The following is a 14,293-nucleotide window of genomic DNA, read 5'->3' on the forward strand; positions in this document are numbered from 1 at the left end:
GGAAACAATCATACTTGGGTCATCGCAGATTTTTACCTACTGGCCATAAATTCCGGAAGGATAAAGTATCATTTGATGGTACTCAGGAAGTCCGACTCAAACCCAAATTGTTGTCTGGAACTGAGATGTTGCTACAATTAGAATCTGAGGGTATTTTAACCCAATACAAGAGGGATGACCTTAAGGAGAGGCATAGGAGACAGGTAGAGAAGGAGAAAGCTGGACATCGCACCCACAGTTGGAAGAAAAAGAGTATCTTTTATGAATTGCCATATTGGGAGCACAATCTAATAAGACACAACCTCGATGTGATGCATATAGAAAAGAATGTTTGTGACAATGTGTTGTGGACAATATTAGGGGTTGCAGGAAAATCGAAGGATGGCGTTAATGCTTGGTGTGATTTACAAGATATGAATATTAGAAAACCCCTACATTTGCAGTTAAGAGGGTCGAATAAAGCCTATTTACCAGCAGCACAATTCACGATGACCAAGGATGAGAAATATTTGTTCTTAAAAGTGTTGAAGGAAGTAAGAGTTCCCGACGGCTATTCATCCAATATATCACGTCGTGTGTGCTCACATGATAGAAGTATTGGGGGTCTTAAGAGCCGCGATAGTCATATTCTGATGCAACAACTTATTCCATTGGCTATTCGAAGATCGTTACCGAAGAATGTAATTGAACCCTTGATTGAATTGAGCAATTTCTTTAGACAATTGTGTTCAAAAGTGAATCGTGCGACGGATTTGCAATATATTCAAGAGCGTATCGCTATAACACTTTGTCATCTAGAGAAAATATTTCCTCTAAGTTTTTTTGATATAATGGAGCACTTGCCTATACATCTAGCTGATGAAGCCTTATTGGGTGGAGCGATTCAGTTTCGATGGATGTATCCAATTGAGAGGTATCTTCTTACTTTGAAGCAATACATGCGTAATAGAGCTCATCCTGAAGGATCAATTGCTAAAGGATATCTTATGGAAGAATGCATGAATTTTTGTGCACAATATCTCAATGATGTGGAAACCAAATCTAGTCGACCCGTGAGGAACTATAGTGGTGCTGATAATTTGGGTCATGCTATTGGTGAAACACAAGCTTTTATCTTGATAATACTTCTTGGGTACAAGCTCATCGGTACATCTTATTCAATACAAGCGCGGTTCAACCATTTATAAAGTAGGTTAAGTCACTCACTCAATATTTTATTATGTTTTATTGAATTTTCTACAAAATTTTTTGTATTGCTAAAATTTCAATCTACACAGCGAACACCTTGAAGTACTTAAGCTCAAAATGCCTCGTGTTGACGATCATCAGCTTCGGCGTGAACATTTTGAAACTTTTCACATTTGGTTCAAGGAACATGTATGTATTTAACTCTATAGATTCTAGTTACTTAAGTCGAACTACATTTTAAATTTTACATTTTCGTATAAAATAGGTCCAAACTTTGCGAAGGACTACTGATGTCATATTTTCTGAAGAGATTATTCTATTGGCAAATGGTCCTCATAACTTGGCAAGGAGGTTCAACGGGTATTTACTGAATGGGTTTCGGTATCGAGTAAAGGCCATGGATGATCGTCGAGCCACACAAAATTGTGGTGTAGCTTTGAAGGCAGATACCATAAGTTATGCTAGTCGAAAAGACAAGAATCCTCGTGTGGGGTCTGTGTACTATTATGGACAATTGACAGATATTGTTGAGATTCGATATTCCAATGAGAAGAAACATTTGTTGTTTAAGTGTGATTGGATTGACAACATTCACAGAAAGAAAGAAGATGTCTTCAATTTCACGTTGGTGAACTTCAATCATTTGTTGTACCGAGATGATCGAATTACTAATGAACCTTTCATCTTGGCGCCCCAAGCTGAGCAAGTTTGGTATGTTGCAGACCCGTTACAACCAGGCTGGCAAGTCGTGGTGAAGATGTCTCAAAGAGGTTTATTTGATATGAGTTCGACTGATCCACAAATCGAGCCATACATGAGCCAACAATTGGAAGAAAATATAATGCTTCGTGATGAAGAAGTTGGTTGGGTGAGGGAAGTCGCAGAAGGGGAAACAGTTGATGTTCAAATAGGCTGATAGTGGTGGAAACATTAGTAATTCAATTAAGGCCAAGGTTGTAGTTAATCATCAATTTCTTAATTTACTTTGTCTTTGTAATTGTATTAGTTCAATTAATGTCATATTATAGTTGACGACAAACCATTGTCTATGTTTCTAATGTCAATTAATGTTATATTGCTTGCAGATTATTATGGAAAGGAAGAGGAAGCCTGATCATCCCCGGCGCATGATGTCTAATGTGCTACATAACAGGACATCAGTAGCACCACCATCAGAGGAGGCATCACATCGGCCACTATCGGAGGGGCCTTTAGTGGCACCACAGCAGCTACCATGTACTCAGCCTCCACGCCTACCATCGGTGCGTCCACCATCAGTGCCACCACAACAGCTATCATCATCAGCTTATGAGCCATCCGCAGGTATATAAATTTGCTTTGATTTGTATGAAAATTATTTAAACATACATTTATTTATGCTCATTATATATAACTTGTTTATTCTCATTGTATTTTGCAGACCCTTCGACTTCTTCACAGCCCACCTCAGGTTTATGTGATATGATTTGTATTCACATTATTTAAATTTGCATTTGTTTATTACCATTGCATATTGTTTATTGTTATTGTATCTCACAGGTCATGTTAGTTCTTCATCAACCTCGACTAGGCATGGTAGAGGATGTGCCAAGGGCATTAAAGAGTGGGGTACTGGTAAAAAGCTAGATATACAATTTGATGGAAATTACTGCCCAATAGGGGATAACGTGGCTAAGTTAACTACTCAACTTGGTATTATTGTGCGGAATGGTAACATTGTTCCTCTTACTTTTCTTGACTGGAACAATGTGCCTGATGATATTATTGATGCTATCTGGAAGGATGTGAAGGTAAAAGTATATTTTTGTCCACAAATTCGAATTCCAAAATTGTGTTATTATTATTTAAACTTTGAAATTGTGTTTTATAGGACAATTTGAATATATGTCCAGAGGAGTACAAGCCAATCTGCATGAAAAACTGCAACAGCATATGGAAGGATCACAAGAACAAGCTTAAGGCTAAGTATTTCAAGCCTAGAAGTTCTGATCCTAATCTGAAGGATGATGTTCCTATGCACATTGTGCCAAGCCAGTGGGAAGAACTTGTGGAGTATTGGTGTACTCCCGATGCTGAGGTATACAAATAAGTTATATTTATGATATGTACACATACAAATCATATTTACATACTCACATTTGTCGAACCTGTTATAGAAAATCGCAAGTAGGAACACTAAAAATCGGCGAGCTCACGGCATAGCTCATACCGCAGGGCGTACTACTTTCTCTCAGATACGACATGAGGTTTACATTTTATTGTTATATTTTTGTATATAAATAAACATTGTATATTTACAAATTATTTACATTCTAATTTTCAAATTTCTAAAAAAATGCAGATGACCAGTAAGGGGGAGTCTACTGATAAGATGAATGTTTGGCTTATGACACGTAGAGTAGATGACCCAGAGGTTATTCAGACCTTGGTAGTTTCCAAACACCTTTGATTGTATTTAAAGTTTATTTTTTGTGTGTCAGCCATCTTAATTTGGCATATACTTGTATGTCTTATTCAATACAGGATGAGTTTAATCGTCAACTCTCTATGCTACCTGAGGATGGTCGGACTTTGGAGGCTAGGAATGCCATTTTCCATGAGTTGATAGGTCATGACGGACATGGATATTGTCGCACATACGGGAGAATTGTGCCTTGGAGAGCGGTGTATAAAGATGGTGCTGGGCCATCACAATCAACACCCCAGCCATCGACTATTGATCAGATCACGCAGAAGGTTCGTGCAGAGCTAAGGGATGAGTTGAGGGAGGAGCTGCGAGCAGAGTTCTCTACACATTTACAGCAGATGAGAGCTGAGATGATGGCCTTAGTGTCACAGGGGGCAAGTGTGGATCCCAACAGACAGGTTCGATATAAATTAAATTGTTTGATAGTTCAATTTTCACACAAGATTATGTATAAAATTCGAATATGATTACCACATTATGTATTGACTATCATAGGTTCCTGATGCATCGAGTGGCCACCGGGCATTTAGGGAATCTGCAGAAGACGAGAATTCATATACACCACCACCAGAAGATCAGGTATAAAATGTATCATTGCATTCTAAGCTAAAATGTATCTTTGCATAATTTAGACATTCTAAGTTAAAGAGAGACTTATGGGAGAAAACGGGGCTCGAATCGGGTTCCCGGTTTGGGAGTTAGAGCCGGATTTCACTTTAGGCAAACAAGTTCCTTAATAAACTTGAATTCGAGGCGTTAATGCTCCAAAATCACCAAACGGCGTCGGTTGAGCACGAAAATTGGCACACGTGACTGCCTAGGCACGAGAGACTTGTGGGAGAAGACGGGGCTCGAATCGGGTTCCCGGTTTGGGAGTTAGAGCCAGATTTCACTTTAGGCAAACTACTTCCTTAAGAAATTTGAATTCGAGGCATTAATGCTCCAAAATCACCAAACGGCGTCGGTTGAGCACGAAACTTGGCACATGCGACCGCCTAGGCATGAGAGACTTGTGGGAGAAGACGGGGCTCGAATCGGGTTTCTGGTTTGGGAGTTAGAGTCGGATTTCACTTTAGGCAAACTAGTTCCTTAAGAAACTTGAATTCGAGGCGTTAATGCTCCAAAATCACCAAACGGCGTCGATTTAGCACGAAACTTGGCACACGCGACCGCATAGGCACGAGAGACTTGGGGGAGAAGATGGGGCTCGAATCGGTTCCCGGTTTGGGAGTTAGAGCCGGATTTCACTTTAGGTAAACTACTTCCTTAATAAACTTGAATTCGAGGCGTTAACGCCCCAAAATCACCAAACGGCGTCGGTTTAGCATGAAACTTGGCACACGGGACCGCCTAGGCACGAGAGACTTGTGGGAGAAGACGGGGCTCGAATCGGGTTCCCGGTTTGGGAGTTAGAGGCGGATTTCACTTTAGGCAAACTAGTTCCTTAAGAAACTTGAATTCGAGGCGTTAATGCTCCAAAATCACCAAACGGCATTGGTTTAGCACGAAACTTGGCACACGCGACCGCCTAGGCACGAGAGACTTGTGGGAGAAGACGGGGCTCGAATCGGGTTCCCGGTTTGGAAGTTAGAGCAGGATTTCACTTTGGGCAAACTACTTCCTTAAGAAACTGGAATTCGAGGCGTTAATGCTCCAAAATCACCAAACGGCGTTGGTTGAGCACGAAACTTGGCACACGCGACTGTCGAGGCACGAGAGACTTGTGGGAGAAAACGGGGCTCGAATCGGGTTCCCGGTTTGGGAGTTAGAGCCGGATTTCACTTTAGGCAAACTAGTTCCTTAAGAAACTTGAATTCGAGGTGTTAACGCCCCAAAATCACCAAACGGCGTCGGTTTAGCATGAAACTTGGCACACGCGACTGCCTAGGCACGAGAGACTTGTGGGAGAAGACGGGGCTCGAATCGGGTTCCCGGTTTGGGAGTTAGAGCCGGATTTCAGTTTACGCAAACTAGTTCCTTAAGAAACTTGAATTCGAGGCGTTAACGCCCCAAAATCACCAAACGGCGTCGGTTTAGCATGAAACCTGGCACACGCGACCGCCTAGGCACGAGAGACTTGTGGGAGAAGACGGTGCTCGAATCGGGTTCCAGGTTTGGGTGTTAGAGGCGGATTTCACTTTAGGCAAACTACTTCCTTAAGAAACTTGAATTCGAGGCGTTAATGCTCCAAAATCACCAAACGGCATTGGTTTAGCACGAAACTTGGCACACGCGACCGCCTAGACACGAGAGACTTGGGGGAGAAGACGGGGCTCGAATCGGGTTCCTGGTTTAGGAGTTAGAGCCGGATTTCACCTTAGGAAAACTAGTTCCTTAAGAAACTTGAATTCGAGGCGTTAATGCCCCAAAATCACCAAACGGCGTCGGTTGAGCACGAAACTTTGCACACGCGACTGCCAAGGTACCAGAGGCTTGTGGGAGAAGACTGGGCTCGAATCGGGTTCTCGGTTTGGGAGTTAGAGCCGGATTTCACTTTAGGCAAACTAGTTCCTTAAGAAACTTGAATTCGAGGAGTTAATGCTCCAAAATCACCAAACGGCGTCGGTTTAGTACGAAACTTGGCACACGCGACCGCCTAGGCACGAGAGACTTGTGGGAGAAGACGGGGATCGAATCGGGTTCCCGGTTTGGGAGTTAGAGCTGGATTTCACTTTAGGCAAACTAGTTCCTTAAGAAACTTGAATTCGAGGCGTTAACGCCCCTAAATCACCAAACGGCGTCGGTTGAACATGAAACTTGGCAGACGCGACCGCCTAGGCACGGCAGACTTGTGGGAGAAGACGGGGCTCAAATCGGGTTCCCGGTTTTGGAGTTAGAGCCGGATTTCGCTTTAGGCAAAGTAGATCCTTAAGAAACTTGAATTCGAGGCGTTAATGCTCCAAAATCACCAAACGGCGTCGGTTTAGCACGAAACTTGGCACACGCGACTGCCTAGGCACGAGAGACTTGTGGGAGAAGACGGGGCTCGAATCGGGTTCCCGGTTTGGGAGTAAGAGCCAGATTTCACTTTAGGCAAACTAGTTCCTTAAGAAACTTGAATTCGAGGTGTTAACGCCCCAAAATCACCAAACGGCGTCGGTTGAGCACAAAACTAGGCACACGCGACCGCCTAGGCACGAGAGACTGGTGGGAGAAGACAGGGCTCGAATCGGGTTCCCGATTTGGGAGTTAGAGCCGGATTTCACTTTAGGCAAACTAGTTCTTTAAGAAACTTGAATTCGAGGCGTTAACGCTCCAAAATCACCAAACGGTGTCGGTTTAGCAAGAAACTTGGCACACGCAACCGCCTAGGCACGAGAGACTTGTGAGAGAAGACGGGGCTCGAATCGGGTTCCCGGTTTGGGAGTTAGAGCCAGATTTAACTTCAGGCAAACTACTTCCTTAAGAAACTTGAATTCGAGGTGTTAACGCCCCAAAATCACCAAACGGCGTCGGTTGAGCATGAAACCTGGCACACGCGACCGCCTAGGCACGAGAGACTTGTGGGAGAAGACGGGGCTCGAATCGGGTTCCCGGTTTGGGAGTTAGAGCCGGATTTCACTTTAGGCAAACAAGTTCCTTAAGAAACTTGAATTCGAGGCGTTAATGCTCCAAAATCACCAAACGGCGTCGGTTGCGCACAAAACTTGGCACACGCGACCGCCTAGGCACGAGAGACATGCAGGGGAAGACGGGGCTCGAATCGGGTTCCCGGTTTGGGAGTTAGAGCCGAATTTCACTTTAGGCAAACTAGTTCCTTAAGAAACTTGAATTCGAGGCGTTAATGCTCCAAAATCCCCAAACGGCATTGGTTTAGCATGAAACTTGGCACACGCGACCGCCTAGGCACGAGAGACTTGTGGGAGAAGACGGGGCTCGAATCGGGTTCCCGGTTTGGAAGTTAGAGCAGGATTTCACTTTAGGCAAACTACTTCCTTAAGAAACTGGAATTCGAGGCGTTAATGCTCCAAAATCACCAAACGGCGTTGGTTGAGCACGAAACTTGGCACACGCGACTGCCGAGGCACGAGAGACTTGTGGGAGAAAACGGGGCTCGAATCGGGTTCCCGGTTTGGGAGTTAGAGCCGGATTTCACTTTAGGCAAACTAGTTCCTTAAGAAACTTGAATTCGAGGTGTTAACGCCCCAAAATCACCAAACGGCGTCGGTTTAGCATGAAACTTGGCACACGCGACTGCCTAGGCACGAGAGACTTGTGGGAGAAGACGGGGCTCGAATCGGGTTCCCGGTTTGGGAGTTAGAGCCGGATTTCACTTTAGGCAAACTACTTCCTTAAGAAACTTGAATTCGAGGCGTTAATGCTCCAAAATCACCAAACGGCGTCGGTTCAGCATGAAACTTGGCACACGCGACCGCCTAGGCACGAGAGACTTGTAGGAGAAGATAGGCCTCGAATTGGGATCCTGGTTTGGGGGTTAGAGCCGGATTTCACTTTAGGTAAACTACTTCCTTAAGAAACTTGAATTCGAGGCGTTAACGCCCCAAAATCACCAAACAACAACGGTTTAGCACGAAACTTGGCACACGCGACCGCCTAGGCACGAGAGACTTGTGGGAGAAGACGGGGCTCGATTCGGGTTCCCGGTTTGGGAGTTAGAGCCGGATTTCACTTTAGGTAAACTACTTCCTTAAGAAACTTGAATTCGAGGTGTTAACGCCCCAAAATCACCAAACGACGTCGGTTGAGCACGAAACCTGGCACACGCGACCGCCTAGGCACGAGAGACTTGTGGGAGAAGACGGTGCTTGAATCGGGTTCCCGATTTGGGAGTTAGAGTCGGATTTCACTTTAGGCAAACTACTTCCTTGAGAAACTTGAATTCGAGGCATTAATGCTCCAAAATCACCAAACGGCGTCGGTTGAGCACGAAACTTGGCACACGCGACCGCCTAGGCACGAGAGACTTGTGGGAGAAGACGGGGCACGAATCGGGTTCCCGGTTTTGGAGTTAGAACCGGATTGCACTTTAGGCAAACTACTTCCTTAAGAAACTTGAATTCGAGGCTTTAATGCTCGAAAATCACCAAACGGCGTCGGTTTAGCACGAAACTTGGCACACGCGACCGCCTAGGCACGAGAGACTTGTGGGAGAAGACGGGGCTCGAATCGGGTTCCCGGTTTTGGAGTTAGAGCCGAATTTCACTTTAGGTAAACTACTTCCTTAAGAAACTTGAATTCGAGGTGTTAACGCCCCAAAATCACCAAACGGCGTCGGTTGAGCACGAAACCTGGCACACGCGACCGCCTAGGCACGAGAGACTTGTGGGAGAAGACGGTGCTCGAATCGGGTTCCCGGTTTGGGAGTTAGAGTCGGATTTCACTTTAGGCAAACTACTTCCTTGAGAAACTTGAATTCGAGGCGTTAATGCTCCAAAATCACCAAACGGCGTCGGTTGAGCACGAAACTTGGCACACGCGACCGCCTAGGCACGAGAGACTTGTGGGAGAAGACGGGGCTCGAATCGGGTTCCTGGTTTGGGAGTTAGAGCCGGATTTCACTTTAGGCAAACTAGTTCCTTAAGAAACTTGAATTCGAGGCGTTAATGCTCCAAAATCACCAAACGGCGTCGGTTTAGCACGAAACTTGGCACACGCAACCGCCTAGGCACGAGAGACTTGTGGGACCAGATGGGGCCCGAATCGAGTTTCCGGTTTGGAAGTTAGAGCCGGATTTCACTTTAGGTAAACTACTTCCTTAAGAAACTTGAATTCGAGGTGTTAACGCCCCAAAATCACCAAATAGCGTCGGTTGAGCACGAAACTTGGCATACGCGACCGCCTAGCCAGGAGAGACTTGTGGGAGAAGACGGGGCTCGAATCGTGTTCCCGATTTGGGAGTTAGAGCCGGATTTCACTTTAGGCAAACTACTTCCTTATGAAACTTGAATTCGAGGCGTTAATGCTCCAAAATCACCAAACGACGTCGGTTGAGCACGAAACTTGGCACACGCGACTGCCTAGGCACGAGAGACTTGTGGGAGAAGACGGGGCTCGAATCGGGTTCCCGGTTTGAGAGTTAGAGCCGGATTTCACTTTTGGCAAACTAATTCCTTAAGAAACTTGAATTCGAGGCGTTAATGCTCCAAAATCACCAAACAGCGTCGGTTTAGCACGAAACTTGGCACACGCGACCGCCTAGGCACGAGAGACTTGTGGGAGAAGACGGGGCTCGAATCGGGTTCCCGGTTTGGGAGTTAGATCTGGATTTCACTTTAGGTAAACTACTTCCTTAAGAAACTTGAATTCAAGGGGTTAACGCCCCAAAATCACCAAACGGCGTCGGTTGAGCACGAAACTTGGCACACGCGACCGCCTAGGCATGAGAGACTTTTGGGAGAAGACGGGGCTCGAATCGGGTTCCCGGTTTGGGAGTTAGAGCCGGATTTCACTTTAGGCAAACTACTTCCTTAAGAAACTTGAATTCGAGGCGTTAATGCTCCAAAATCACCAAACGGCTTCGGTTGAGCACGAAACTTGGCACACGCGGCCGCCTAGGCACGAGAGACTTGTGGGAGAAGACGGGGCTCGAATCGGGTTCCCGGTTTGGGAGTTAGAGCCGGATTTCGGTCTAGTCAAAATTATTTACTAAACTATCTTTCTAATTATATAGTAGTCAATTTTTTTTTTTTTTATATTTTTCTGTAATTAAAATATTAACACCATTATATGGTTATTAATTATTGTTATCTTGTTTTTTTCAGATATTTCCTGAGTAGCCGTTTGCTTCTTGTGGAATGCGGGCCTATAAAGATTATGACCAACTTTTGTTTTTGTAACCCACGAAAGAATCAAGACGAAAACTTTTGGGTTTGATTTTGATTTATGTTTTTAAATTTGTGAATAACATTATGTATGTAGTATGCGACATTATGTAGTGGCATAATTTTTGTTTTTATGAATTTTTATTTCTGTATTGTTATGAAGGGAACAACATTATGAATTTTCATTATTTGTCAACTTTTGTTTATGTATGTATTTATATTATTATGTAATTTTTGGATTTTTTATAGTTATTTTTCATTTAATACAGGTTATTTTAATTTTTTTAATAATTTCCCAACAGGTTTTTTTTTTTTTTTTTTTTTTTGAGACGGCATAACAACCCGTCGCAAAAAAATTTTTGGAGGCTTTTGCGACGGCAGCCATACTGTCGCAAAAGCTACGCAATGTAATTTAAAATAAAACCTTTAGCGACGGCTCAGGCTGCCGTCGACAATAGTATCAGCTACGACACTTTTAGCGACGGCATTCTTGCCGTCTCAAAAAACCTTTTTTTAGCGACGGAAATACTGTGCCGTCACAAATACTCAGATTTTCTTCTATTATTGGCGACAGAACATTGCCGTCACAAAAAAGGCAGACTCCCGTCGCAAAAAACAATGGCGACGGCACTTACCGTCGCTAAATCCCTTTTGCAACCCCCTTTGTCGCGACCCCCACCTGCCGTCGCAAAAAGCCAAATTACCGTCGCAAAAAGTATTAGAGACGGGGCACGGACCATTTGCGACGGCGTTTTGCCGTCGCAAAAAACACTTTTTTTTGTAGTGTAGGAGTGCATACAAAGGAGACTGTGTGACCCTTTTGGGCTTTGACCTTAGAGAGTTCTAAGAAAGGAATCATGTGACCAAAAGCTAACCATGGGAACATAACTACGTGAAGCTTATCTGCTGTTTCCATGCTTGGGTTAGTCATGGACTTCATGACTGGAATTGATCAGTGGAAGTTAGCAGCACCATCTCATGTATTCGTAGGGACTTTGGTCATATTCACTACATATTTGTACCATTATTATATTATATAAAGGTAAATGCTAACAAGTACCCACTATACATTGTATAAAATATATTAAAAATATGTAAAAATATTAAAAGGTATATATTAATTTTAATAAAAACGTAATGAATTTAGTGAAAAGTGTCTTATATTTTTCCAATTATTATGAAAAAAGAATATTACATACTCCACAAAATATAATTTTTATTACATATTTACTATTTCATAGGAATATTATATACTACACAAAACACTATTTGAATACAAGGCCGGAATCCAAGTTAAAGTTTACGAAATGCCTCGCGTAAGTAGTGGGTAGCAAAATGGGATTAGGCTTTCACTTATTTATGTATTTGTTTTTATTACTTGTAATAAACTAATATTAAAATGTTAAAGAACAAATTTGTAAGCAAATATGTGGGGATATATTTTTTGAGTATCGGCACATGGCCAAGGTGACACCGGCGTTTCAGCCGAGGTGCCACGTGTCCTTTACATGACCCCGAGGTGATCTCGGCTACGCCGAGGTTATCTCCGAAGATATAGGAATTTGGGATAAGCGGATAAGGCACAAGAGTCCTAGAATGAGGAAGGACTACAGCATGGATAAGGATAACACTCTTAGGGAGTTTATCTTTATCTCTTGGAGAGTCCAGGATAAGCACTGAGCACAAGTTCATTGAAGCTAGGCTTCTGTTGGGACAAGGATTGAGTTAATTATAAAAGAGAGGCACTCCCGATGAGTCTAAGGTACGCAATTTATATTCTGAACTGTGAGTTTAGCACTACTAATTATCTTTGAGAGATATACTGACTTGATCGTCGGAGTGCCCCCGAGTAGACGAACCACCACCGGAATCTTCTCTTTCTGTTGCAGGTCAGCCAGGTGCTATCTATTCTGCCAGTACTCTCTAGCTGAATACTAAGTTAGCAGTGTGATCGGAAGTCAACACACACAATTTGGCGCTGTTTGTGGGAAAGAAAGGAGAATAGATGGCCAGCGACAGACAAAAGGAAAAGGTTGGGGACGAAATCCCTGCTGGGAATAGTAAACACGTTGACCTTAGCATGGAGGAAGATGGTTGCAACGAGGAGACTCAGGGTCAGAATCATGGCAAGAAAGGCATCGGCCAAGAGGGCGACGTACCAAAGAAATCGGATCAAAGTGGATATTACAGCGAGGACAACCTCCAGGTATGGAAGGTTAGATGCCTACGGAGGGATGAAGAGGTGAAAGAGATGGCGAACAAATTGGCCAACCTACAAAACAACGTCATGCAGCCACCATTCCCGCTACAGGACACGCCGATTCCAGCGGCCAATACCGAGAAAGGAGGGAAGAAAACAATCCCAGTAGCCCCGCAGCACACCAGGAGCGAAAAACACTCTCACTGGCCTTCAAGGGAGGTCGGGCGAGGAGAGTCAAGGAGAGAAGAGTCACGAAGGACACATCCCACTAAAGAAGCAGACCCCAGAGAACATAGACATGTTCAGAGGCAGGAGCTGTGCTTCGACACAACTCATGGAGAAAGGTCGAAAATGGCTCACAACGAAGCTGAGAGTAGCGCACCAAAAAGACTAAAGTCAGGAGATAGCCGAGCTCCTGGGCGGACCAAAGAAGACTTGAGAAATTACCTCAAGAGAAAGCAACAAAATGCCGATGCCGAGGTAACTTCCCCCGTTAAGCCGAGAACACCATTCTCAGTGGAGTTGGACAAATTTGAGGCTTCAAAAAGATTAATGCCGAGGTTCCAAATATATGATGGTAAGTTAGACCCCAACTTTCACATTGGATTATACCTGAACTCAATAGCATTGTATAGTGGCAACGAGTCGTTGCTCTGCAAAGTGTTCCGCTCATCCTTCAGGGAGATTGCATCAGACTGGTTTCACAAACTGCCAAAGGGAAGTGTGAAGACTTGGGAAGGCCTGGCCAAGATGTTTGTGGCCAGGTTCGTGACAAACAAGCTACAGCCATTGAGTGGATGTATTGATGGCTCTAAGAATCAGTAAGGATGAAGGCCTTAGGGCCTACGCAAAAAGGTACTATGAGGTGTTCAACCGAATACTCGAGTGCAACCAAGAGATGGCGGTCGTGTCTTTCAAGAATGGCCTAAAAGGCGACTGTCCACTAAGGAAGTCTTTGGCAATGATGTTGCCAAAAAGCATGGAGGAGCTCATGGCCAGAATTGAGAAATATGCCAGAGCCGAGGAAGATACATCGGGGGCTAAGGAGACAAAGCAAGAGAAGGAAAACGGCTCGCCGAAGCGAGGTCGGGGTAACAATGGATCCAACAAGCAGGAGGTAGGACTAAGGGCTGCACAGGCAGTCACAACTGTGTTCCGAATCCCAATTCACAAAGTCCTGGGTAAAATCTGAACCCAACCTTATTTCAGAGCACCAACAAGGGTACCAGGAAAATTTATGGGAAGGAGCCTGGGTAAGCATTGTGCTTACCATAACGAAGATGGGCATCTAACTCAGGGTTGCAGAGCCCTAAAGTCACACCTGGAAGACCTGGTAAGGCAGGGCCATTTGAGGGACCTTGTAGACGAGGCCAGGACCAGAAAAGAGCAGGCAAGATTGCCTCAGGCACCAGCAGCTCCACCTCCCCTAACACAGCAACCTCAGGCATGAGGACCTCGGGTAATTAATGTAATTCACTCGAAGGTCAACGAAAACGAAATTCGGGGGGAGACCCAAAAGGTAAAGCACCTACAGCATGTCTACCAAGTCGAGGAGAAGAGACATCGGGCAGAAGAGTGTCAGAGACCAGTAGTGTCCTTTACTGAAGCCGACCTTGAGATGGTACAACATCCGCACAACGATGCATTGGTAGTATC

General features: G+C 44.4%; 1 protein-coding gene across 1 annotated transcript; it reads left to right on the forward strand.

The window, feature by feature from the left end:
• The first annotated feature begins 1,859 nt into the window (after positions 1–1,859).
• Positions 1,860–10,615, forward strand: LOC145820521 (uncharacterized). The gene is made up of 7 exons (XM_082916484.1): positions 1,860–1,894; positions 2,759–2,978; positions 3,059–3,265; positions 3,530–3,616; positions 3,712–4,053; positions 4,151–4,234; positions 10,601–10,615. Exons 1-7 carry the CDS (start codon positions 1,860–1,862, stop codon positions 10,613–10,615), a joined length of 990 nt encoding a protein of 329 aa, XP_082772610.1.
• Positions 10,616–14,293: the final 3,678 nt, after the last annotated feature.

The sequence above is a fragment of the Camellia sinensis genome, chromosome 1, assembly GCF_055761805.1.
Source record: "Camellia sinensis isolate YWXY chromosome 1, ASM5576180v1, whole genome shotgun sequence".
Classification (NCBI taxonomy): Eukaryota; Viridiplantae; Streptophyta; class Magnoliopsida; order Ericales; family Theaceae; genus Camellia; species Camellia sinensis.

Excerpts from the sequence above, each read along its gene's own strand:
- LOC145820521 (XM_082916484.1), top strand. The coding sequence starts at position 1,860 with ATGAACCTTTCATCTTGGCGCCCCAAGCTGAGCAA. Across the intron at positions 1,895-2,758 it reads TGGCGCCCCAAGCTGAGCAA|GCATGGTAGAGGATGTGCCA; the intron begins GTTTGGTATGTT and ends AACCTCGACTAG. Across the intron at positions 3,617-3,711 it reads CAGAGGTTATTCAGACCTTG|GATGAGTTTAATCGTCAACT; the intron begins GTAGTTTCCAAA and ends TATTCAATACAG.